Source organism: Asterias amurensis, chromosome 14 (genome assembly GCF_032118995.1).
Source record: "Asterias amurensis chromosome 14, ASM3211899v1".
NCBI lineage: Eukaryota > Metazoa > Echinodermata > Asteroidea > Forcipulatida > Asteriidae > Asterias > Asterias amurensis.
Window position 1 is genome coordinate 18,792,305 of NC_092661.1, and position 27,754 is coordinate 18,820,058.

At 36.3% G+C, this 27,754-nt stretch overlaps 2 protein-coding genes across 6 annotated transcripts in view; one reads left to right on the forward strand and one right to left on the reverse strand.

The window, feature by feature from the left end:
- The window catches only part of LOC139946727 (xaa-Pro aminopeptidase 1-like), a 22,738-nt gene extending 15,740 nt beyond the window's left edge, over positions 1-6,998 (forward strand). For 3 of the 4 annotated variants that reach the window (XM_071944386.1, XM_071944384.1, XM_071944385.1), the window contains exons 21-23: positions 4,050-4,126; positions 4,476-4,574; positions 4,765-6,998. In XM_071944386.1, the coding sequence (XP_071800487.1) occupies positions 4,050-4,126; positions 4,476-4,574; positions 4,765-4,989 (401 nt within the window). In that variant the 3' untranslated portion in view covers positions 4,990-6,998. Of the gene's footprint in view, positions 1-237; positions 277-4,049; positions 4,127-4,475; positions 4,575-4,764 lie in introns of all 4 variants that reach the window. The other variant, XM_071944387.1, reaches the window with a different exon arrangement.
- Positions 6,997-27,308, reverse strand: LOC139946726 (xaa-Pro aminopeptidase 1-like). 2 transcript variants are annotated; one of them, XM_071944383.1, is made up of 22 exons: positions 27,065-27,308; positions 25,771-25,865; positions 25,201-25,317; positions 24,524-24,584; positions 23,878-24,003; positions 23,239-23,349; positions 22,696-22,938; positions 22,251-22,364; positions 21,637-21,718; positions 20,898-20,986; positions 20,330-20,472; positions 19,970-20,056; positions 17,334-17,399; positions 16,949-17,019; positions 16,138-16,215; positions 15,966-16,037; positions 14,979-15,039; positions 14,046-14,115; positions 13,611-13,787; positions 12,251-12,345; positions 11,099-11,197; positions 6,997-10,493 (listed from the first exon to the last, which is right to left on the reverse strand). In XM_071944383.1, exons 1-22 carry the CDS (start codon positions 27,117-27,119, stop codon positions 10,284-10,286), a joined length of 2,322 nt encoding a protein of 773 aa, XP_071800484.1. In that variant the 5' UTR covers positions 27,120-27,308; the 3' UTR covers positions 6,997-10,283. The 2 variants fall into 2 exon arrangements, with proteins under 2 accessions (XP_071800484.1, XP_071800483.1); XM_071944382.1 differs by having other exon boundaries at positions 25,771-25,868.
- Positions 27,309-27,754: the final 446 nt, after the last annotated feature.

Below are 27,754 nucleotides of genomic sequence, written 5' to 3' on the forward strand. Positions count from 1 at the left end.
AAGCTCCGCATTTCTAGACTAGAAACACAGATCATAACTAGAAATGCCCAAGTAAATTTGTCTTTGACCCAAACTTAAAGGTAAGTTCTGTTAACTTCTTCTATCTATTAGCAGGTCACGAACAGTCAACAGTTATCATCAAGCCGGGTTGTTCAATACAAATAATATATCGCACTTTCAATTTATCTCTTTGTGTGTTTTTTTTTCCCTCTGCTTTTTTGCAATGAATATTTGTAGCACTGTCATCTTTCCGTTCAAACTTCATCCAATCCAACGGTAAGCCAACACAACAAATTTAAACAACATTTATATCCCCAAAGAGTTTACCTTTGTTAGATACTCCCATAAAGCGTTCCTCGATCAAGCTGTTGATGTTACCAGGGCGTTCAATCTATAAGAATTATTATTATTATTATTAAGAATGGATACAAACAAACAAACTAGAGCTAAGAATGTCTCAAATTATGTAAAAAAATATATTTTTAAGAGTAGTAGGGGGATAGTGATGGCCTTAACATTACAACACACGTGTTCATTAAGTTTGAACATTAGGGTGTTCAATGTAATGACCCATTTATAAATGTTCAAATACTGCTTTCTCCAAAAATACCCTTGGAAACATTTGACAAGATCAATAATGAAACTCTGAGTGTGGTCTGTATTACTCACGACATCACTATCACTTGTCTACTCAAAGATATGAAAGGGTCACAGTCTGATAGGCAAAAGTGTGAACAAATTTGTTGAGAAAATCAAATAACAAGGCATTTAGAGCAACGAGAGAACAATTTTTAGTACTTCAGAACTTTACAGTGTAAAATATACAATTCACAATAAAAAATACTGACAACTTTGCCTTTGTTACATACAATGTTACTTGTTGATCTCAATCAGAGGATATGATTACAGTAAACTAATGCACAGCACCCACAGCAATGGACCCTTCCCATGAAATATGCTAATTACATTCACGCATGCGTACAGACCCTGTTGGTTGGCAAACACCATTGAGTTGTGCACTAAGCAGACGCGCAATCGCGTCTGCATCACGCACCCACTAGCCGTGTACAAAACAGCGCGATGTTCCCTCATTTTGCCAACCAAAACTTTAGTGCGCACGCGCTATGTGCAATTTACATATTTCATGGGAAGGGTCTATTGCAGTGGTGCTCCTAGCCCTGGCGGCCTTACACTTTCGTATTATACTACAATGTATCTGTGTGCAGAGAAAGCGCCCTATATAGGGCTATGGTGCTCAGAGCTTTTGCTGTGGTGCCCTTTGGAATACAAATCCACTTTTCCTCAGTTCCTTACCACAGGACAATTGCCTCTGCCCCTTCAAGAGTGGAGTTCAAGACCTTGGTTATTGTACTTATACTTGACTATCATCAATATTTCTGAGGGTACATGTGTCATAATAATACAGTCATTTCAATTCAGTCCTAAATCAATCAATTATCACCAACATCAATGTCAATGATCATCAATACATTGTCAATATGGATCAATACCATTATCAATACATTGGAAATCAACTTGACAAAACATGATGTCATTTTACTGTGGAAAGTATCGGGCATTTATGTTTGCAAAAATCACAATTTTACAAGTTCAACAATCATGATTGTTATCCAGTCAGCAAGAACCCTTGTTTTTGATTGATCAACAGCTATGAAATACATATACATATCCCACACCAAAATCCTGCTTCAAATTCACTCATTTAAAGGTAGGGTCATACATAATAGTAATGACCCCGGGGGAAAACAGTTTCTATCTAAAAGCTTACTTATAAACACAGTATAAAGCAACCAGTGAAATTAGTTTGTCTGATTTGCCTCCGTTCTTAGAAATCAATTTAAACATTTGAATCTAAGAAGTTATCCCTTCATGATGACATCTCAGGTTTCTGAGGGTTGGTTTCTGTTCACGAATACCGAGGCCGGAGATCAGTTGGTCACTGTCACCTCTCTAAAACAGTTTTTGTTGCTGTATACTCAACAAGTATAGACACTTTATTCAGCTGAGACTTTCACACGTGATTTTTATAATTGTTATTTTCTTGATATTTGCCAATGAATTAGCACAACAACCAATCTATGGCCCTCTCTTGAAGTTTGTAGAACCAAGAACTAAACTGCCAATATTTACCACACACGACGAGATTCACTGAAACTGATGAATTTCAACCTTTCAAGAATACAACATTCTAAAGCTTGAGGTTTTTTTCAAGTTATTTTAACATGCTTCAGTTGTACAAACCATCAGACATAATAAAAACACAGAACGAGGATTACACGCATTAATAAAATTAAAATAGAACAATAAAGTTTTGTGCTGTTCTTTTCTTTGTTTGAATGTTTACTTTATGATATTTGTTAGCCAATGAAAGATCATGGGATGAGTCTTATGGCTTGAGGGAGGAACAGAAAAATCCTTCCTCCAAGGTAGGACACAGAAGTGTGTGAGATAAACAAGATCTCTAACATCAATGTCATATAAAGTAGATGGCCGGCAGCACACTCAACAGGTAGGTTAAGCTAGTCTCCCATTTGGTGTTTGATATGTGGCATGGTGTACCCCTACTGTGTCTTCGTCGTGTTAGAAGATTTTAGGGGGTACTTTCTCAATATTTGGGGGACACCCTCTGCAACCTATCGGGCATGATAAATAAACTCATCCCAAATGCCAAAAGCAATGATTTGTTTGCTTAAGTAGAAGGCAAGTTGTGGGATGTGTTTCTTACCTTCATGAACACCAGTTATGAACTCTTGAATCCCCAATGGTAGGAAATTGAGTTAAATCTAAGAAAGAAAAAAAAATCAAAATAAATTCAAAAATGATATATAGAAAAGGGTACCAATCATTCTGAAAGACATGTATTATGTTTAAAAACGACATTATCATTAACAAAAATCTTTGTATATGTTTTTGAACTCCACAAAATCTGGAAAACATAAATAAGAATTCTGTTTTTTTCTTAAAATAATGTGAGACAGCATGATTCAGGTTTGTTTAGAGCACAACTAACACTCTATTGATAGCATGACTAACTGTACTTTACTTGGTAATTTCTGTAATTTCGCAAACTAGAATTTTTTAATCATAGAATTTTCTATGATCATTTCTTACACGTCATACATTGCAGTCATTCTTGCACTTCATTCATTAACCTAACACCATGCATTGTTTGAAATATTGCTTTGCTCGCTACCACATGCTTAAACATCTTAAACATGCTCAAATAATCGACGATTGATGGTTTTGCATTTTGTTTGTCAATTCTGACCTGTCACCATGAAACCCAGACAAAGTTTAAAATGTTAAACTTTTGACATTTTCAAGATTGCCAGTTGAATAGCTTTTATGTGATAATAATTTATGTGGGTAACCCCTCCCAATAATCTCATGTGGGGATAAGACACTGTACCATCAAGTCAAACTTAAAATAAAGATAGGGTTGTGACTTTGTGTGGGTTCAGAGTGACAGGTCAAAATTTTTAAAATTATAAATTATAAAACTACAATATTCAGAATTTCTTCTTGTGAAACTACTTGGCACTAAGGTTTAAACTCCCCACAAATAAATAGTTTTCTCAACAAATTTATTAAAACATCGATCTGAAAACGAACTTATTCAATTTGAAAAATAATTTAGAAACACTAGAATTTGCAATTATACTAAGGAAAAAAAAAATCAAAATTTATGGTTGAAATACCCCCAACCCCAACAAAAAAATTAATTATAATATGCTAAATAGCAGCTTTCTTTGTTTTACATATTACAAATCTTTTGTCAATTTGGATTTTGGGTAAAGTATAGCATTGGTTGAATGCAAGGGAGCAATCTAACTTTCTTTGAATTTAGATTCAACAAATTCAACAAACTTTGACAAAACGTTGTGACAAGAACACAATCCTCAGTTACTATTCCCAAATGATTCAACCATGCATGTGGTTCGTGCTTATGGTACATCTAAACTTGAACAACTTTTTAAACTCTTTCTAAATGTTAAATCAATATAATCATTGTTTGTATTATTTGGCAGAGCCTGGATATTACGAGGATGGCTCTTTTGGAATACGCATTGAGAATGTTATGAGAAGTATTCCAGCAACGGTTGAGGTAAGAGACAACTCAATAAATCATTATCTCACAGAGCCAGCTTTTGAGCATTTTCTTTTCGGATAAAAAAAAAAAAATTGATAAGGCACTTTCAAACATTGTATCAAAGCACATTACTACCCCTTTTCATTTGACCCTGAGCGTTCCCTTAACAGTTTCAAGTACTAAAAGTCGAAAAGTTGAATGCCAGTAAAATATAGGTGTTGAAGAAATTGTAAGGTACTTACTTCAAGTTGTCCCTGAGCGCTTTGAGCGTAAATGCTGAGGGCATTGTGTAAGCAATCTGTCTTTCAACCTATGAAGAAAGAAACCTAACAATTATTATGATTTTGATTGAATTCTATCTCAGCATGACTTCAATAACTACAACTACATGACTTTCAAGATGATCTCCCTTGTGCCATTTGAAGAAAAACTCATTGACTTCACCTTGTTCAACAACAAACAGGTAAGAGAAAAATATCACAACACTTATGTAGAAAATAGTATGCACAGTTGATTTCAAAGTTAAAAATGAAAAGAAAACAGTTATAAGCACCATGTTTCATAAGAAGTTTTTGAATGTTTCTCCACATCTGGGTTATTTTGATTTACTTATAATAAAACAAAACCTTATCAAATATTCTCTATTTCACCAGTTGCAATGGTACAACGAGTATAATCAAAGGGTCCGTGATGAGATAGGACCCAGAGAGGGACTCTCTGCAGAGGGTAAGGAATGGATGATGAAGAACACCAACCCTATTAAGTTCACCTTTGAAGTTGAACTTCCTGATCCGGTAGGCAATGGGGTGATGAAAGCAGCACCGTGTGTGGTTACCATCTTAGCTATGCTCCTCAGTACACTGTACTCCATCTTGTAAAGTGAACAAACTGTCTTAAAAATCTGTAATACTTCAAGGGAGGTACATTATTTTATGATTTAGATCAGTTATTGAAGGCTTTTTGATACACAAACTTCTTACCACGTTTCTTTTGTTACATGTATTTGTTACATGAGGCAACTTGGAGGCAACCAACTACAGTGCATGCTACAGGAACACTTAAGTACCACACGAGTATTTTTCAAACAATGTCTTATACAATCACCAAGAATAATGTGAACAAGTCAATGAATTCCCTTCTTTGCGATTGCCTGGAACTAGTTGCCTGTAAATTGTCTAGAGTGACATAACCATTAGACTGTTTTCAGCGATACTTTAAAGGCATAAACCAAGGTGTAAAAACAGTGCATGGATGTCATGACCTTCAAACACAATACCTTTATGTGTAGCAATAAGTCTCTCTGGTATCAAAGCATACTAATAATCAACACAAATAGTTTTTGTTAAAGAGGGTTGAATTTTCAGAGAAATAAGTTGGTATGTCTAGAGAAAGTATTATCTGGGGTGGTTGTTTAAAATTTCATCAAAACATCAAAATGATCACATATTAGATACAGTATTTAAAATGTTGTTAGATAGAACTGAAGAATGGTAAAAAATGTTTTCTCTTCAAGAATATGGCTTCGCCTTAGACAAGGGGATAATTTCATTGCACTGCTTAATGGTAAGCAAAGTTGTGTGCTTACTATAGCAGAAAAAATTGCTTAAGTGTTAGCCCAGTATTTCACAGGTTAGCAAGAAAGAAAGGCAACCAGCTTGCGCGTTCACAATGGATTTGAATTGTTACATCATTCATTTTCATACAGTAAGCATTGGATGTGGAAGGTTAGCATGTCTTTTCATGTGTTAAAATTTGCAGCACTATGAATTGCAAACTTGTAAACTAAGCACAAGTTTGGCCCAATTTGCAGAGAGCTGCCCAAGCATGCCCAAACAATTTTCTGCCTAGCAAGACTAAACAGAAATTCTGTCACAGGTGTTACATAGCACTTAGAAAGGCTATCTAATTCTGATAAGCATAATTTTGTTCTGCTTAGCAACTTTTTGTGCGTAGCTCCACAAAATTGGGCTTTAGTCAAACAACGCTTTAGGCAAAGACTTCAAAGTGGCTAGTGGCATCACAAGTCAGAGCTTAGAGAGTGGGGAAAGATATTCATTACCAATCACTATCATACCTTCACTAAAACCCAATCACTGATAACATTATCCAATATCTAAGAACTTGATTTCAAACTTGGACAAATTGGCTATAATGCAAACACAAAATCATGTACATATTATGTGAACACACTGATGAAAAGATTGTTGTCGTATGAAGCCGCTGTCATTTGACTTTTTGGGCAGAGACATAAACAAGGATTTCAAATACTTTCCACTTGAATGGCAATCATCTGTAAACTGAATTACAATTGAAAAGATTATGATACTTGTTGACCTTTTTATAGCTTACAGATGTACTTTTCATTTGTTTTAAAACATTCCAATTAAATTTTGTTTTTACTGTATACTGATTTTGTGGTTAAACATTTTCATATTTCAGTAGGATTGAGTTTGAATGTTAGAGTTAGATTAAAGGGAGATTAAAACTTGGAAATGAAAGTTCAAAATTACAAAGTTACATTGAAACCGTTGCATTTGTGCTCATAGAAAATATTACATTTTGGCTGTTTGAAAAAAAATGCACAGTGTGATTAAACTTGTATGTGTAAAGTGTCATATTTGTGTAAAAAACTAAAGGATAAGATTTAAATTATGCTTCAATAAACAATGTTATATATTCCCTGTAGAAGTGAAATTAATTTGATTGATAAAGTCATAAGTAATATTTAGAGTATAATACAAGAGGTACAAAGACAAATCTATACCACATCAGTACTACAAGATATCAATCGCACTCTACTCACAAGAACAGATTGTTGTACAGAAGTTCTTTCATTTTAGTTTTTAAAAATATTAAGAAATAAATTGCACAAAATCATATTAAAGTATTGGATTGTTTGTTTGTCTTTTAATTCTGTTCAAATTCTCCCGTAAGTAATTATGATAATTAGAACAATAGGCATCTTTTAAACATTGTATCAAAGCATCTTACACTATTTCTACCTTGTGGTTGAATCTATTCTGAACCATCTCAAGTCTCAACTCCTTGGGAGTATGCACAACCGGCAGAAATGCAGAGGTTGCTTATTATTCACAACCACATCAGCAATTTCTACCCGGGCATCATGGAGGTCGAGTTAGCCACCATGCTTGCATGAACCCCCTAACTCATGAGTGATGAAAAGTTATTGTTGTAAAATGTCTTGCCAAGGAACAAACATGTGGAGACCTGGATTCGGATCCACGCCCTTATCACTGAGCCATCAGGGCCCAACTTCATGGCTCTGCTTACCGGTAGCACAGAATCGGCGCTTACGGAAGCATCGTAGTTGTGTGTGTTTGTTTTTATTGCAGAACCTTTGACATGTTCTCCAGAGTTATAATTAAATGGTGTGAATAACTGTTGAGTAAAAATGGTGTATCTGTCAGTATGCTCACTGAAAACTAGTTGGAGTTACTAGTTGGGAGTATTTATCATACTGTAAAATGTCACTTTATATTTAATTGAAGTTCCATTTTTTTTCCAGAAATAATTCACTTGTGGCAGATATCCAAAACATCTTCAATTGATCAAAGCATATTGCAAGTTTGATGGACCCTTCTGTTAGTTATACAACGTAGTTTCAATACACAGCAATTTATTTCATAAAATGTTTGTATGAATAATCAAAGTCAAAAATTGTAAAAAACATTGACATCACGATATATACAGATATTAATACCTACTTGAAAAATTCAATTAAAATACAAGATTTGACTAAAAATTACATTAAAAAAGTACTCATGTAGCAAAATCTTAGTTATAAATTTACTTATTCCAATTGTAAAAATAAATCATCCAAAAAGTTTGAAAAACCATCACCATAAATTAAGCTTGATACACTTTGCAATTGTACAGCAATTTGCAAAACAGAAACACAATTACATGTACATATACCCACTTTGTATTGACTCTTTAACTTAAAGGAACATTACAAAATAGATTTTTGCTAACAAAACAGCTGCTGGCAGTAAAAACACTTCATGTAATCAAGTATATTCATAAACTGACAAACCTGTTTGAGATCGATCTGCCATCTGGGTCACGAGAAAATAGTGAGAAAACTGGGTCACGAGAAAATAGTGAGAAAACGATTACACATATTGCAAGACATTGATTAAAAAATTAAAATAAAAAAATGCTCACAGAGCGATAAACTCCAAACAGGAAATTATTTTTAATTCTTTGTCATCCAAAATGACATTTCAAGCCGTGTTTTCTACTATCATCATAATTAGACCGTGTAAGTTTTATGTCAATCTGTGTTCTTAGACACGTTTTTTTTTCTTACCAATTCTGTAATGTTCCTTTATAAGGTAGATGTTTTTAGTAACCTACCACTATCAACTACAACCTCACAGCACGAGGTAACTGTCTAATTCACCCGGTCCATTAATAAGACAATTTATTCAATAGGATTTATGGGCAACTATGTAAATCCAAACAAATCTAGATGGCCATCACTCATGGTTTTGTTTGAATCGGTACTTTCAGGCCCACTTTCAGGCCCACACCTTTTGCTAAACACTTGGGCACTGAGCTACCATTAGCTTGAGGTTGTAATATGGGACAATGTCACAGAACTATGGTGAAACTGTGAATAACGCTAACAAAATCATACACATTCAACAAAACTTATGCAAACTGACACCAGCTACAACTAAAAAAGCGCGGACATACAGTACTTAACTTTAAACATCATCTTTGGTATCCATGATACAAGGTTGATTCTTCATTCAATAACTTACTATTCAATCATAAGCAATATCAATCAAATTCACAAGATTCAACACAAATTTAAATGCAAGTATAGTTTTTCATCAAACACCATCTGGAATTAATGCCAATTATAAGTGAATACCTGTACATGATTGCAGAAAAATACAGCAATCTATGTAATAATTTATTATTATTATTATTACTATTATTATATTTTGCAGTTCTTACAATTATAAGTATGAATAAAGATCACATGGTTCAATTGTTACTGTGGTTTATGGTATTTCACTAAGTCCAATTAAATTTTGGAAATCACAAAAAGTACTATTTGTTATTAGTTTGAATCAAGTACTTTTGTTAAAAGTGTTTGATGATTTTATAGTACTACCCGATAGACATTCAAAAAAATTCTAGTTTTTCTGTACCTTGTTTTTCAACCAACAAGTTCATATTAGCTTGCTGCCAAACTTGCTGAAGTAATTGAACATTTTGTGTGCTGCAACATTCAACAAAGAAATTTGTGTACAACAAGTGAACGGGAAAATGTTAAGTGCAGGGACAGAGGAAAGAACAAATGAATGCTGCGAAGGAATGTATCTATGGTATTGAGAGGGATTGTATTGCATGTACTTTCCAAGCCTTTGTTTCTGGTATTTTCTCAATGTATCATGTAAAACACTGTTAAGCACCAAATCAATGTCAAACTGCTTTTTAGCTCAAACTTTTTCCCAATCACAAAAATTATTATAAAACAATTTTGTTTAAATGTATATTTAAACATGGGGAAAAAGCATAGCAATCTTGATAAAAACACACCACTCATCATAATATTCAACTTTAAATGTACACATGAATATCAGTTTTGACAACCCTGAATTATCTTTATGGAATTACAAATATTTCTTTCAATTACAAATATGAATACATAATTTTGACACACAGATTGTTTTTATAGTTTAGCATTTTGTGCAAACTCAGACAAGATATTTACAGACAAGGCATTTAAAACTTAACACAAAAATGACGACAGTAGTAACAAAAAAAATCTAAAACACTGGACAAAGAAAATATTATTAGTTCTTTATGTCATTTTGATCCATCTACTGCTCAATTTTTTAATTGAGTACTCCTCTACAATACTCCTACTCGTAGAGGTGTTTACACGATACATGTAGTCTAACCCTTCAAAACAACACGACTCACATTTAGGTCGATGGAAAAACTAATAGTACTGTTTAGATGTACATTTATTCATCACACTATGACGCAATGCAGTCTTACGTAGAAACTCTATCATACAAAACCATTCACATCAGTCTTAAAGAGGATTCCTTCACTGCTTACGAACAAATACAAAACTACATTGGCTTCTATGAAGATGTCCGTCGCCAATGCACATAGCTGAAAAAACTTTCTAGTGCTGCAACACATAGCTCGTAAGTGCTGAGAACATAACCAGGGTTGTGCTTACCACTGCGGTCATGCATCCTCTGCCACCAGTTATCTTAAAGTCATACTCAATCTTCCTAGTCTTACTCTCCAGCCACTTTCTAGCCGATGTGGTCCTGAGGAGGGGCTCGATCACTGAGCGAACACGGAGATTGTAGCTGTTCAGCCAGTCAATCTGAAAAACAGAACCAAATCATTTATAATGTAGCACCTTGGTAAACAACTACATTAAACTGTTTTGTTGTTATCGTGACCCATAGTTATTGACCAAAGTATAACACTTGTTTCTCAGGTCGTGTTCAAAACGGTCACTTTAGCTACAGCCTTGCACGTCTGTCTATTCTTCAACACTGGCAGACGCGCTGATCTAGCCACAACTGTAGCCGAAGTCGCCGTTTCAGACACAACCTCATTCAATTAGTTTTTTTGAGGTCAGGCATCTTCTATTGTACAGTTTGCAAGGGTCATCAGAAGGGTCAGAATAATAGGTCAAACATAACATTACATAATCTAATAAATAAAACAAATATGGATCTTTATTACTTCTATTAAGCACAACACAGCAGATTTTTTGTAGGAAGATTCAATACAAATGAAAGAGAGAAAACATAAGGTACCAAAATTTCCATGTAAGCTTCAAATCATTGTTTATTTCTAAATAAACACCACTCACTTTTTCAATCCTGCAAACACCAATTTAAAAGGGCTGAAATAGATAGGGCTACAATTCTTATTCTGTAGAGATTCGTTAAGGTTTTCATGATAATGAGAGCTTCTTACCTGGCGCGGGCTAAGCTTTGAGTAGTAGATTAACCGTGGCTCAAATGGAACAAGGGTTGCTGGTACAAAGTTCATGAAGGTGTAGTCCTCAAAACGGTTCTGTGTAAGAAAACAAAATATGCTAGTGTTGGATCCATAGGAAGCTACTGAAAGCTACGTTCATAGTAAGTTTATTGGCAATATATGTTTGGTTTGCGGTAACACCATGTGTGTATCTACTTGCCAGGTAGATTTTGTTCTTTAGAGAACTGTCTTGCTGTATATTCTACTACCGCGGAGTAGATTTTCGGATTTTCATGAGACTTCTCAATTCTGAAAAGAACTGTCCTGCTTTTTAAGTACTACCTGGGCGGAAGATAGAAAATCAACTGGAACTATTACTTTAGCTTATAGAATATATTAACTTTACTACCACAAGTAAGTTCTTAATTGGTCTGAACGTTTGGATTAGCTTGCTCTAGTCATTGTCAGGAGGCTGAGGCAGTCGCGCTTAAGAAGCTACATGTACTAGCAGTCAAGTTAATATGAATCTATTGGCAGTCAAGTTAATATGAATCTATTGGCAGTCAAGTTAATATTAATCTATTGGCAGTCAAGTTAATATTAATCTATTGGCAGTCAAGTTAATATTAATCTATTGGCAGTCAAGTTAATATGAATCTATTGGCAGTCAAGTTAATATTAATCTATTGGCAGTCAAGTTAATATGAATCTATTGGCAGTCAAGTTAATATGAATCTATTGGCAGTCAAGTTAATATGAATCTATTGGCAGTCAAGTTAATATGAATCTATTGGCAGTCAAGTTAATATTAATCTATTGGCAGTCAAGTTTATAAGAAGTGACAGGCTGTCAAGTATGGCCGTCTCCCACAAGATAATGGTGAGTGGGATGTGTTATTAAACAATTAATAAAACACCTGCAGCCGATTTCACGAAACGCTAGGATTAATCATATCTCGAGTTAGGACGAGTAACCCGTCCTAACTTAGGACTGGTTCAGTGCGTCCTACGCCTTTGATTACGGAGCTCTACTCGTTTCTAAGTCCAAAGTTTAATCCTCAGTCAGGAAGAGTTTGGTGAAATCGACGGCTGATAAAATAACTTTGGAAGTAGAAACACTGTGTGAAGCATATTTTAGATGTTGCTTTACCTCTAGTTTAATTTCTTTGACCTCCATGACGCTCGTAATGCGAAGTCCAAATTGATCTCTCAGATCCTCATCATCCTCGTGGTAATACCCAGGCCCTGCAATGTAAATATGAAACATTAAAACACAGGGCCGTTAAAGCCATTAAACACTTTCGGTACAGAAAAACAAAAAAAAGTTCACAGATTTACAAATAATTTACAGGGTTTACAGAAGGTAATGGTGAAAGACTTCTCTTGAAATAGTGTTCCATGAAATGCTTTACTTTTTGAGAAAACATTAAAACAATATCAATTCTCGGTAGAAAAAATTACGAATTTTTTAAAACACATGTCATGACACGGCGAAACGCGCGGAAACAAGAGTGGGTTTTCCCGTTATTTTCTCCCGACTCCGATGACTGATTGAGCCTAAATTTTCACAGGTTTAATATTTTATATATAAGTTGTGTTACACGAAGTGTGGTGCTTGAACAATACTGTTTACCGAAAGTGTATAATGGCTTTAAAACTGGATAAAAAGCATTTAGTGCAAACTAAAGTTCTGAGGCATTGTGGTCTTGCATGTTGGTGAGAACAAAACCAATAAAATATGAATATTGGTTTGATGTATGTAGGGAAACAATATATAACGATGATGCAGGTCTCAAAATTTACACTAGGCAACAGGCCCCGATATTAGCACCGGGTCACTAAACTCATACCAGACAAGTCCGACAGTCTTGTGTGTTATTCAGCTGAACAAATATCTTCGTAAGCAAAAATGATGTTCAATTATTGACTTTGAAACTTAACCTGATCAATTTATTTTACATCTGTTGAAGATTGAAGTACACTTACTCATTAGAGATAAATGTTCTCTAGTATTTGCTTGCATAAAAACAGTTAGTTTGTTAAAGAAAACTGTGTATAGACCTTTATCCTGCTGCCTCCATCTCGGTCATGTGCCTCGTATCGAATAACAATAATGCATGCTAATAATCATCTTGCAATTAGGAACCGGACTAGTTTGTTCTTTCAGCCTCGGTTTGGTAACATTGATATCAATGGGAGAACTTCAAGATGGCTGCACCGTGATAAAGGTCTATACTTTTTGTTCTCATGCGATTCTGTGTTTGGACAAATAAAATCTGGTACAGTAAGAAACTTTGAACAACAAGTTCTGAAGTCTTGTGGACTTCCATCCAAATATAAGCCCTATATATGATGCAAACACCTGTTTGTAAGTGTGACGTAAGTCCACTCTATCAAGGGCCACCACTTCACACAAACTGAGATCTGCCACATTGAACTTTCAAAACGACACATGGTTTGAATGACACTTGCTCGGTCCTAGAGTATAATAAGAATAAGAATCAACCTACCATTAGAAATAAACATTCCTGGTAGAAATGCTTGATCTTGTGAGTTGTAGCCATGACGGAAACTAACTGGGCCCTCATGTACACTGAGATAGTGTCCTACACCATTGCCAGTATCATGCTCAAAGTCCAAGCCTAACTCCCAGAGACGAGTACGGGCGATTGCATCCAGATCTCTGCCTGTAAAAGGTAAAGAGAAGATAATACTTAGGGACCTTGTCAAAATTTGTGGATAAGTATTGTCCGGGAAAAGCAAGAAAAACCATCCTCTCATAGAAATACAAACAAGAACCCTTAAGGTGTGCATTATATTTGCAGTACACATGAGCATCTGATACTCTTCTGCTAGTTTTCATCTTGCAGTTTACTTAGGAAAAGTTCTACAGTTTGCTGCAGGTTTATAATTGAACAGTGCCTTAATTGATGAAAGAAACTTACCATAGACATCAGAGCGGAAAATGGTTGAAGCAAGATCGATATGACCCATGAGGATTCTTGTATATGCATCCTGAGAGGAAAATAAATAATAATACTCTGTCATTGATTATAAAACTTGTGGGTCATGGGCAGCAAGCAACTGTGTTTACAATTCACCTCAGGTATGTTTAGCTCCATTGACAAAGTAAACTTTATAGTAATAAAGATATTTAAAATGTACAAACATTATTCAACCACTGGGTGCTCAAGACATTCAAAACACAGAAAAGTAACTAAAAATGGCGTGCATTAGGTGTTTATTTCAGTTTGGGCTTTAGATTTTCAATAGTCTTCACTGGGTTAAGATTGTTCCCACCGAATAGTGGCGAGAGCAAATACTCCATCACCCCATGAAAGGTCAAAGAAAGACCAGAGGTTGGTTTCACAAAGAGTTCAAGACTAGTCTCATCGCGAGTTGGGGTCTAACATCGGACAAGCCTTAAGTTTTTCAATATCTCCTAGGACTAGTGCTAAGTTGGGACACTTTATGAAATCGACTCCTGAGATCTGAGCGTGATTGCTTATTGATGTCGATGAGAGAAGCAATGTTTTTAATTTAGGAGAATTCAATTCACGGAAGGTGATGAGAAGGACGTTGTTTACAAGTTGCTGTTCAACTGGTAACCAGTGAAGGCTTCTTATGACTAATTATGTGTGGTTATTTTTGTGTGTTTGAAGGCACCCTTGACGTTTTAAAATCTGGAATGCTTCAACAAGTTAGGGCATTGACAGCAGTAACTCAGACTTTTAATAGGCCAATAAGCCATTATGAGATATGGTGAACAAATCCCTGCTATGACACTGTTACATGTAGGTTTTCTGTGTACATCCAAACCAAACAGTGCACCATATTTCAAAAAGGCCAATGTTGATTCTTTTTTACAGTGGACTCACCTTCATATATTGAGTTGGTGTTCCAAAATGAAAGGTTCTCGCTATTTGGGTAGTACCATCCCTGAACAAAAAAGAGAATTTATGTCATACATAAATTGCCTTTACAGAGTTCAAGACTCAGTATAGACTAAAAACACAACACAGAAATATTAAGAAAATCAGTACAAAGTAAGTAAGCTGAACTATATGAAATATTATTTGTAGGATTTGAAACTTTGCATGGGGGAAATATGATATAGAAAGGTTTGCGGTAACACCATGCAATGATTATCTCTAAATAAGTTGGGGTGGTTCTGAAAAGAACCGTTGGTTTCAACTCGTCGTTTCAATCAGTAAACTATTCAGAGATAGTCATTACATGGTGTTACCACAAACCTTTATATACAATATTATTTGGTTTTAAACATATATTGATGTGTGTAAAGCACAATATACTCAGTGTTTTTCAAGTCCTGTGGAAAAAAAATCCACAGGCATATTACTCGGGTAGAATTTGAACCCACGATCATTACCATTCTAGAGCAGAAAAGAAAAGATGTGCATGCAACTAAAAAGTTGTACACAGTAATTACATACTTTCAAGTCTCCTGACGATGACTAGAGCAAGCTAGTCGAAATGTTGAGACCAATTCAGAACTGACTCCGCAGTAGTACAGTTAATTTTGATCCTATAAGCTAAAGTAGCTAGTAGTCCCAGCCTATTTCTATTTCTACCATCCGCCCAGGTAATAGTTAATAAGCAGGACAGTTCTTTTCAGAACTGAGAAGTCTCCCGAACACCCGAACAATCTACTCCGCGGTAGTAGAATAAAGCAAGACAGTTCTCTAATAACAAACTCTACCTAGATACGCACATGGTGTTACTGCAAACCAAATATATATTGATACCTCACCATGCAATGCCTCAAATCCTATATACTTTCAGTTAATTATTTTGCTAGCTATACCCACAAAGGTTGGAGAAGAAAAACAGAGATTGAAACTTACATAAATTGAGCTCCTGAGTCAATGACTAACGGATACTGGTTGTTAATAGCTTGATCCGACTCATCAGAAACACTGTTCAATAAAAACAATCAATTCATAAACAATTGTCAATACCTTATCCTGTGCATAAACCAATGAATGACTATGACTGAGGACTCAAGAAACTACTTACTTGTATCGTGGGACAGCACCGTTGTAACTAAATCCAACAATTGGGTAATAACTTGGCATGACATAACCAGTAACTTGCCTGCAAATAAAGAAAAGTAAAATCTCAAACAATGCTCTTCTTAAAAATCCTTTAAAAAAATCCTCTTTACAAATTGGCGGAAAATGAGACCATAGCTATAAAGACTACCAAAGAATGTCTGAGCAAGTAGTTCTGATAATCTGCAGGGATTTGAAGAGTCAGCAAAAGAGATATTTGTATAGTGACGAAGGATTAACCTTTAGATTGCATTTGATACAGGACTTAAGTCAGCGCCAATATCATAGAGCTGCTTAATGGCTGATTTTGTACTTACTGCGAGAGTTAACACATCAAAGGGCATGCTAACCTTGCGATGCTCAATTTACGTTCAAAAATGAATGATGTAACGATGCAAATCTATGGTGAACATGCAAGCTTGCTGCCTAATTATCTTGAAACCTTTGAATTTGTATCTGCTTGAGCAAATGTGTCTGTTTTAGTTAGCATATACAATTTGCCTATACTGTTAAGCAGCAATATGAAATCAGCCCCTGGTAGACAAACATTAGTCAAAAGTACTGCAGGCTCATTAAGCTTCCTTCTTAGATAGCCCAGGAAGCTAATCAAACCTGATTCCTGTAGGCTAGTCACAAACTATCGACTTTACATTTTTGCACAGTCCAGGACAAAGAGTTTCATATTGTTTAACTAATGCAAACAATAAGAAAAGGAATGAATGAATAGCAAAGTGGACTAGTCAGTAAACAAAACCTGTGATACCAGCAATACTTACTTTCTGAGTTCTATTGCTTGTTCAGCTACTATCTTCTCGCTCAATCTTTCTATTCGACCGGTGCTCGGATTCTAATTACAACAAGACAACAACAAAGACACATCCAGTGTTAAATCATTTGGTATCAGTACAATACAAGAAAAACAGCAAGCAACGTGAATCTCAAGCGTTTGGAAAACAAAGAAATCAGCAAAATTATTATGTTGTTCATTTCACACAGAGAAATTCTTTTTCAAATCCAACTTACCCAAAACATGGGACTGGGGGTCGATTTCACAAAGAGTCAGAAAATATTAAAAACTTAAGGCTAGTCCTAGGTAAGAACGAGTAACTCAAGATAAGACTCGTCTTAACTCTGAGTGATATCCACCCCAGTATGACTTACCGTTTCAGAGCGGAGTCTCTCTGCAACCCATGCAGCCAGTTCACAGACAGCTGCTGAATCTCGCATCTGTGCATCAAGGAAACACAAAACAGTCATTAGAAAAGAATAACGCATTTGTAAATTCCATAGACATCGAGGCTTATACCCGGGGTATAGAAGCACGGTATTGAAACTTAAAGGCCAGGAGTATGGAGGTAATTGCCTAATAACTCAGTGACGTAAAAGGTTTGTAAACTCAAAGAGCATTGGAGCTTAGACCAGGGATAAGGAGACAAGAACTCTGTTAACTCAGTGAAGTATAAGGTTTGTAAATTCAAAGAACATTGGAGCTTAGACCAGGGATAAGGAGACAAGAACTCTGTTAACTCAGTGAAGTATAAGGTTTGTAAACTCAAAGAGCATTGGGGCTTAGACCAGGGATAAGGAGACAAGAACTCTGTTAACTCAGTGAAGTATAAGGTTTGTAAACTCAAAGAGCATTGGGGCTTAGACCAGGGATAAGGAGACAAGTACTCTGTTAACTCAGTGAAGTATAAGGTTTGTAAACTCAAAGAGCATTGGAGCTTAGACCAGGGATAAGGAGACAAGAACTCTGTTAACTCAGTGAAGTATAAGGTTTGTAAACTCAAAGAGCATTGGGGCTTAGACCAGGGATAAGGAGACAAGAACTCTGTTAACTCAGTGAAGTATAAGGTTTGTAAACTCAAAGAGCATTGGAGCTTAGACCAGGGATAAGGAGACAAGTACTCTGTTAACTCAGTGAAGTATAAGGTTTGTAAATTCAAAGAGCATTGGGGCTTAGACCAGGGATAAGGAGACAAGTACTCTGTTAACTCAGTGAAGTATAAGGTTTGTAAACTCAAAGAGCATTGGAGCTTAGACCAGGGATAAGGAGACAAGTACTCTGTTAACTCAGTGAAGTATAAGGTTTGTAAATTCAAAGAGCATTGGGGCTTAGACCAGGGATAAGGAGACAAGTACTCTGTTAACTCAGTGAAGTATAAGGTTTGTAAACTCAAAGAGCATTGGAGCTTAGACCAGGGATAAGGAGACAAGAACTCTGTTAACTCAGTGAAGTATAAGGTTTGTAAACTCAAAGAGCATTGGGGCTTAGACCAGGGATAAGGAGACAAGAACTCTGTTAACTCAGTGAAGTATAAGGTTTGTAAACTCAAAGAGCATTGGAGCTTAGACCAGGGATAAGGAGACAAGTACTCTGTTAACTCAGTGAAGTATAAGGTTTGTAAACTCAAAGAGCATTGGAGCTTAGACCAGGGATAAGGAGACAAGTACTCTGTTAACTCAGTGAAGTATAAGGTTTGTAAATTCAAAGAGCATTGGGGCTTAGACCAGGGATAAGGAGACAAGTACTCTGTTAACTCAGTGAAGTATAAGGTTTGTAAACTCAAAGAGCATTGGAGCTTAGACCAGGGATAAGGAGACAAGTACTCTGTTAACTCAGTGAAGTATAAGGTTTGTAAATTCAAAGAGCATTGGGGCTTAGACCAGGGATAAGGAGACAAGTACTCTGTTAACTCAGTGAAGTATAAGGTTTGTAATCTCAAAGAGCATTGGAGCTTAGACCAGGGATAAGGAGACAAGTACTCTGTTAACTCAGTGAAGTATAAGGTTTGTAAACTCAAAGAGCATTGGAGCTTAGACCAGGGATAAGGAGACAAGTACTCTGTTAACTCAGTGAAGTATAAGGTTTGTAAATTCAAAGAGCATTGGGGCTTAGACCAGGGATAAGGAGACAAGTACTCTGTTAACTCAGTGAAGTATAAGGTTTGTAAACTCAAAGAGCATTGGAGCTTAGACCAGGGATAAGGAGACAAGTACTCTGTTAACTCAGTGAAGTATAAGGTTTGTAAATTCAAAGAGCATTGGGGCTTAGACCAGGGATAAGGAGACAAGTACTCTGTTAACTCAGTGAAGTATAAGGTTTGTAAACTCAAAGAGCATTGGAGCTTAGACCAGGGATAAGGAGACAAGAACTCTGTTAACTCAGTGAAGTATAAGGTTTGTAAACTCAAAGAGCATTGGAGCTTAGACCAGGGATAAGGAGACAAGTACTCTGTTAACTCAGTGAAGTATAAGGTTTGTAAACTCAAAGAGCATTGGAGCTTAGACCAGGGATAAGGAGACAAGTACTCTGTTAACTCAGTGAAGTATAAGGTTTGTAAACTCAAAGAGCATTGGGGCTTAGACCAGGGATAAGGAGACTAAGGAGACTCTGTTAACTCAGTGAAGTATAAGGTTTGTAAACTCAAAGAGCATTGGAGCTTAGACCAGGGATAAGGAGACAAGAACTCTGTTAACTCAGTGAAGTATAAGGTTTGTAAATTCAAAGAACATTGGAGCTTAGACCAGGGATAAGGAGACAAGAACTCTGTTAACTCAGTGAAGTATAAGGTTTGTAAACTCAAAGAGCATTGGAGCTTAGACCAGGGATAAGGAGACAAGAACTCTGTTAACTCAGTGAAGTATAAGGTTTGTAAACTCAAAGAGCATTGGAGCTTAGACCAGGGATAAGGAGACAAGTACTCTGTTAACTCAGTGAAGTATAAGTGACTCTAGTGAATCTTAAGATTTTTGAAAAGGTTTTAGCTTGTAATTCAAATATTGTAAGTACTTACATTAGCGTCAACCATTCCTTCAATCTCTTTGTCGTTTTTGACCGCCTTCAGCTGTTGGACGAGTGACGGCGACACCACACGTTTTTTCTGTGGCAAAATATAAACATAATTATGAAAGTTTCTGCATACACGGAGATCAGATTGAGGACAGAATCCTACAAAGTATGGTGTGCCATGTGATACTTTTATTATATTGTTGCATGTTTGTATTTATGTATGTTTTTGTGTTATTTTTAATTACTGTATTTTAATGTGCAAATCGAGAAAGTGATTTTCATGCTGGGCATGATGAATAAAGAATTTAATTGAATTGACCATTAAATTGTCATCTTTTATTCAGTCAGCACTTATTGAACCTACCTCATCAATAGCTTCCAGGTATCCAATACTTGTGTCATTTCCAATCCAGATTTTACGGATAGAGCCTTTGTTGTTGGTATTACGAAGTCCTTCCTTGAAGTTTGTATAGTCATATACTCTTATGCATAAAGGCAGTAGAGTCCCTGGGGTAAATGCCACACAAATACAAAATAAAATAAGGATTTGTCTTATGATGTCATAATTCTACAAAGTTGTACAATATGGTGTTGACATTTGAAGACTAATGACAAAAACTAGCATGAGCTTCCAAAATAACAACAGTCTGTATGTAGTTTACACATTTCAAGTTTCCGCATGAATGATTCCAATGAATAAGGTACACAAAAGGTCAGATCAGAGTGAAAACCATGGTCCCCAATGCATTTTTTTTCTCGCCATAAACACTTGATTTTTAAGTTTTACTCAACAGTTACTGAATACTGTTATCAAAGTGAGTATGGTGAACCAATATTTCTACCCAGCCCCACTAGTATGAAGAATCAATATTTCCACTCAACCTCACTTTGACTGCAATGATTTAAAGGGAGTGAAAGCAAGATGGCTGTACCTGTTTCTGGGCATCCATAGCTAGCCCCAATCTTCAAATGCTCCCTGATGGTGCTGGTCATACGACGAGTTGGTTCATACAAATACAAGCTGAATATAAAATAGTTTTAAGAGATGGTTACAATTTCTGTTCACACAATTACGAACACTCGAAAAGAGTTTTGTTCCATAGAGATATTAATTAGCAGGGTTTCGCAAAACATGACAACCCTTTTGGGGTGCGTAAGGAACCAAAGAAACTGTGTAGAAACCAGAAGATAGCATTTAAATTGTAGGTTCAGTGAGAAATGCATTATCTACAGAAACAATATTAGACGATATATTAGCTCTTGCATAAAAAATAACAATAAATTAACAGCTTAATTTCTAAATTCTTAAATCTTTTGCTGCTACTTACAGGAATAATGGCAGCTGTTCTACTCCGCAAACATAACAGAGAGTTTCTGTGTTTATTTTGTGTTTATTGTAAACAAAGTTTAAATGACAAGGATGTGAGTTACATAAATATATATAGGATGCATTTGGTTTGTGCATTGTTGCAAATTATAATCACTTGGCGAAATCTGTTTTTTCCCCTTTCACTTTGCGTTTGGTCCATAAAAAGGAATAGGCCAGATTTCACTGTTTGATTATAATCTACAACAACGCACTCATAATTATGCTTTCAAGATTTGTATAATCTTTAACATTGGCAGGAACTCATAATTGTATAACATCAAGCAATGCCTACAATGACTTACTTGATTAGTTCTTCAGTAATAATGGCAAATGACATGAACAGAGGGTTGAACTGGATATCACGACCACGCAAATTAAACAGCCCTGAAGATAAAATAAATACAAAAGCATTTAAGTTAAAATCTCATAAAGCTTTTCCTCAACAAGTCACAGCAGCTGCTCAACTTTTGACCTTTAAAATAACCTAAATCAATAACGAGCTATGTAATCAGGGTCCAATTTCATAGAGCTGCTGAATGGCTGATTTTGTGCTAACTGCGCAACTTCTATTTCGTAACGCTGCTTACGGTAAGCACACAAAAAGGCATGCTAACCTTCCAGTGCTTTCTGCATTAAAATTACTGACGTAACAATACAAATCCATTGTGAACGCGCAAAATGGCCGCCTAATTTTCTTGCTAACCTGTGAAATACGTTGACACCCTAGCAAATTTTTCTGGTACAGTTAGCGCAAAAAATCTGCTTACCGTTAAGCAGCTCTATGACATTGAGCCTGGTGGCATCTACTCAATCAGTGTCGTAACCAGACTACCAAGATTCATTATCCAGTGAAAAATAGGGAACAGTCATGACGGGAATTCTAGAAGTATTTACTTTACAAAAGATTTATTCTTACATGCGATTTCATCCAGTTTAGTCACCACCACAGCATCTATTTTCTGGTCTTCCATCATGTCCCTGATGTTCATCTTGCCATCTTTGCGGTAAATCTTGTCCTCCCAAGCCTCACCTAAATATAGTCCACAATGAAATGAACAAAGATATTGATAGGCAGACCGCCAACATAGGATAGCAGTTGGTAGAGGACCGGCTGGCAATATTTTTAGACGGTTGCAGGTTCAAGACCAGCTCCAGTCAATATTCTTTTATGCAACCCCATTTTTTGTGCATGCATTGGAAATGAAGTCTTTCTCAAAATGAAAGACTGAGGTAGATAAAGTAGGTACATCAAATTGATACTGACTTTTCAAATTGCTCATCAATGAGTTACTTACAGGAGGGTAGATGAAATAAGTTAAACTTTCACAAAGTTAAACCTTTTTCAATTATTAACCACTCACCGGCATACAGTTGGGTATCATACGCTGTTAGTGGTTGGATTCCATAATCCACCTGTTGACTGTCAGCCCAGATGTAGTCAATCATAAAATCATTCCTGTCATCTTCTTCGTTATCGTCGTTGATGAGATCAGGGTCAGGAAGTTGGGGATTGAGGTTGATAATCCGGATGTCATCCAAGGGGATCAATTTAATCCGCTTAAGCTCATAATCCTCAAAAGTACGATTGAAGATGTAGAAATCATCTGATGGTAACATGAACAAATCATAAATGAAAAAAAACCACTTTAATATTTGAACTTCTAGAGTCAAAAGTTTTTGTTTGTTTTTTTTGTCAGTCACAAAACAATAGAAAATAGAATTAGCTATTGCAAACAACTTACCAACCAAAAGGACCGAGGGTATAAATGCAAAATAAATTAATTGTCTGGCGTTTCAACCCTAGAAAAGTCTTTCCGGAAGGCTACATGCCTGATTAATCTATACAAGACAAAATTGTCATGGCAAAATGATATTATTTGTGCAATTTTGTGGTAAATACTCACGAATTGACAAGAGTTCTGGGTCGTAACCTACTCTAGCCACTTGACTCAATTGATTATTTGGATCAACATATTCCCTGATCCACTCTGCTGGAGTCTCATCTCGAGTATCACCTGTCAATAAAAAAACAGAAATTAAAAATAATCTGTCTCATTCAATAATTATTTACTTTGTCTCCCTCTTTGTCTTTGTCGTTTGATTTTCCAACCCCTTGCGGATAAATAATAATACTAATAATAAAACAGATTTTAAATAGCCCCCATAACCCCAAAAGAGTCCCGAGGCGCTTTACATGGGTTAAACATTTAAGCAAGTTCTGAAAAATACAGAACAGTTTAAGATAAACAGATCAAGAATGCTTAAGAAAATTACATAAGCATGACCTAAAATGCTCACAACACAGTACAGTATAACGCATCAAGAGTCGGATTCCCAAAATGGTCAATCAAGATATTCCGTGATAGCATCAGGTGAATTTAGTGAATAGGAAACACCCTGATAGGAAACAAAGATGAAATTGACCCAGGAAAGACTTTCTAGAATTTAGAGCTCATTTTGAGCCTAAAGCATTAGAGAAGCTGGTCATGACATCTACATTCAACCCATTCTAAGACCTACTGGAGTATTAAAAAACAACATACCAAAGCGCATCAAATCCCAGTTGCAATCGACCTCTCTCTCTGCCTGGATCCAGTAACGTCCATCTGTCCAGAGGAGAGCTTTCCCACTTTCCCCTACTTGGTCCGTTGTAACAACGGCTAAAGCATCTGCATTATTAGGAAGACACATTAAATGTTAATCCTTATCAGGCATGAAAAGCCATTAGAAAAAAAAATCAAATGTACAGGGAACATTTTTATTTGATTCCGTCAATGGCGTCGACCAGGCCATCAGAGAAAATCCGTTCATGGATTGAGAAATTACACAATCGCCACATGATGACATTTTTGGACAAATAAAAATACTCCACACATCTGGGTAACTGGGATGAGACACATGTATTTAGAAATGAATTACTATTTCACAAAAACCAATGGATTAGTTTGTTAATAATAAACTGATGTCCAGCCGTCGATTTCACAAAGAGTTAGGACTCGTCTTATCTCGAGTTAGGACGAGTAACTCGTCCTAACTTAGGATTAATCTTAAAGTCTGCATGCTACAGTGCAGGGTTGGGACTCGTCCTAAGTCCTAAGATTAATCTTAAGTTAGGAAGAGTTTGGTGAAATCGGCGGCTGGTCTCTTTATCAGGTCGCTTTACGCTCTGATAAAGTGGTGAATACTTACCACTCCCTTTGAATCCTGTGAGAAATTCCAATCGTTTGTCATGATCAGCAACAAAGTCACTCTGAAACAAAGAGTAAAAATAACAGCTCTGAAAAAGGGTTAGAATGCAAAAATTTAACAGCCCAAAAAAGGAATGGCCATTGGACATGAGCAGAACATTTTCAAGACAAATTCCAATGAAAGAAAAATTACAAATTCTGATGATTTTGACAGGTTTTTGTGATGGAAATAACAGTGTGATGAGCTGGTTGAACTACGTGGTAATGACGTTAGTTGGTGGCTGGCTATTATTAATGAATCTTAGCAAGCCACAAAACCGGTCATTATAACGCAGTAAACACCAGCTCATCAACTCTTTTTTCCCCTAAAAACAGTCTAAATAGAAACAATACAATTGTAAAATACAATACATACATTTTTAGAGCACTCTTACTCATCAAAAAATGGTTACAAAGGGCTTAACAGAGTCTAGAAAAAACCGAGAATAATAGTTTAATAAACATGAAGTCATTGTTCAAATAGGTGAGTTTTTATAGCCTTCTTAAAAGTGTCCAAGGAAGAGCAGCAGCGATGCACTGTGGAAGCTCATTCCAGAGTCGTGTTGCATATGCCTGGAATACATTTTCAGCAGCTGTGCTGTATGTTCTGAATCTATCTCTCACTTTGAGTTACTTTACCTGATGTCTATCTGAGTAGGGGACAATGTAAGCATCCAAGTCATATTTGCGATGTCTCATTCGCTTCCTTAAATCTCTCAGGCGTTCAGTTGTGTCTGTTGCAGTTTCAGGCAATTTCTGAATAAAGAAAAGCATTTTCAATATATCTTTTTAATATTTTAATCCTTATAATAAGTATTTTCTTGAACTAATTAATATTCTTAAAGGAAAACAAGTTCACAACAAGAGAAGAAATTTATTTTCAAATAATAGTTTTTTTCTTGAAAAAAAAAGTATTATTGCAACATATCGGTTCGATACTAGGGTATAGCCAGTGATGTACAAAAACCAAGCCCAATGCGCTGGACCAATTTTCTGCCCTGACCATTTCCCTGCTAGTCCCAGATCCCCAAAGGCCAGGATTACAAGTGATGTGTGCATAAATCATTGTGTTTTTTTAAGACTTTGTGAAATAAATGATCCTCCTGAAACACTCTCTTTCAAATATTGGTTTACTGAAAAAGTCATAATTTATATGAGATTTACAGCTATTGATAAACTACTGTCACTGTATATAACACTTGTACTTACCACTGGCAGGCGACAGTCCCTAACATCAGCTGTAGTGCGTCTCTTTCTGCTAAGCACCCTCTTCGCAACGGAAGCACTTATAGATTCCTGCACAACTACTGTCAAAATCAGAGAAATATACAGAGATTAACAGTCAATGAAATATGCAGAGACATAAATGGGCTATAAACACTTCCAGTTTTTTCTCTCGTGAAAAATGTATGTATAAGCAGCAAAGCCGTCGGGCATTTAAATTAATACCAAGAAGTTAACATGAATGATAAAATATTTATGTGCAATTTGGAATTTAATTTGATCGACAGAGGTTAGCCGGTGGTGATGGAAAAATAAGGGCCCAGCCACTGAGTATGTGTATCGACTATATTGTAAGTATAGAGAATGCCGTCCATATAAAATATATGATTTTGGGGGTTAAACAAAGAATTGACTAGAGTGGGATTCGAACCAACGACCTCCGGATTAACATATATGGACGGCATTCTCTAAGTTGAATTTTAAATGTCCTGTGGTCAAGCTAGCACCCACTGCGACTGTGACTGTCTGTGGTGCAGACGTGACTGTCTGTGGTGCAGACGTATTTTCCAGCAAACCAACCATTACCCTTGTGACGGCAGACTTTTTGTCAAAACACATATTAAAAATATTTGGGCATCAAAACAATAACATACAAAAAACAACAACAATATAATAGAGAATTTTGTGCTTATTTAGAGACTCGACTTCTTGTTATTTATTTTATTTATTTTAAATCTTCGGACATAATTCTTTATTGGCAGGGGCCGTCCAGGGTAAGGCAAAAGTTTTGAAAACTGTCATCAAAGCGATGTGCCCTCCCAGACCCGTCCAACAAAAAACATACATGTTTATAAAAATACAGGAAAATACTTCCGTAAAGAACTCATACTCAGTCACTCATGACTCATGTCATTGTCAGTACACATACATGGTACATACAGGACTCCCCAGGAGGGCCCAGGAGGGAGGACAAGATTCATACTACAATTTCTGTCCTCTTTTTTTACCAACAAAAGGAGTATCTCATTTGATTTTAGTAAATTAAATACTTCAATATTTCATAACGAACACAAAAATGGTGACAGGATATGGACATTTTTCCCTATGGCTTTTTTAGGGTAGCAGCGAAACTGTTGTTTTCCTTACACAATGCACATATATTACAACTGGTTAAGCACAGTATAGCACGTAAATTCTGTGCAAGGCTGTGCCACCATTAAATTCCCAATACGAATTTCCCCCATTACTATTCTTCACTGAGTACTTGTAATGTACTTGCCTGCTGTCACAACCACCAACACAAACACGCAGCGTAAAATCGTTTCCCGGACCATTTTTCGGACTGAAGTTTAACTTCTAATCATTTGAAAAACACACAAATGCTCCACAAAACTTGAGGTATCCTCCACTTAAAACAAATGGCGACGATCACCGTAATGACTCACAGATAAGAAATTCATTCAAACATGTCAGATTCGATTGTACACTGAGGTACCGTTTTAGCTGATATCGCTATTGTTATGTTGATTTCTTTCGTTCAAGCACAAAGTGGTGGCGCTATTTCAATTTCACTGTACACGTCCGTGATGGAAGGAAGCGCCACTGTGGCCGGCAATGCACCGTCCGCTGCCAGGCGAACTCCCCCCTCGCCATGAAAACACACTACGTACACTCAACCACTGCTTCGTCCTTAGGATGGGACGTAAAGCTGTAGGTCCCGTGTGTTGTTACAACGAACTATCAACGCGTGTAACATACCCTAGTACGCATTTATCGTAAAGAGAAGGGGTTCGCCCCCGGTGCCCTGGCAATGCGACTTTCTTCGAGTGACAGTATAGAAAGGAAAAAGAAGAAAACCGATCAACCAAGGCCGCAGGTGTCCGTTTCAGGGAATCTGTCCGCCGGAGATTCTCTCTCCCATGGGAAATTTACTTGGGCAGAAGGAGGATGTGCCGCAACTGCATGCACT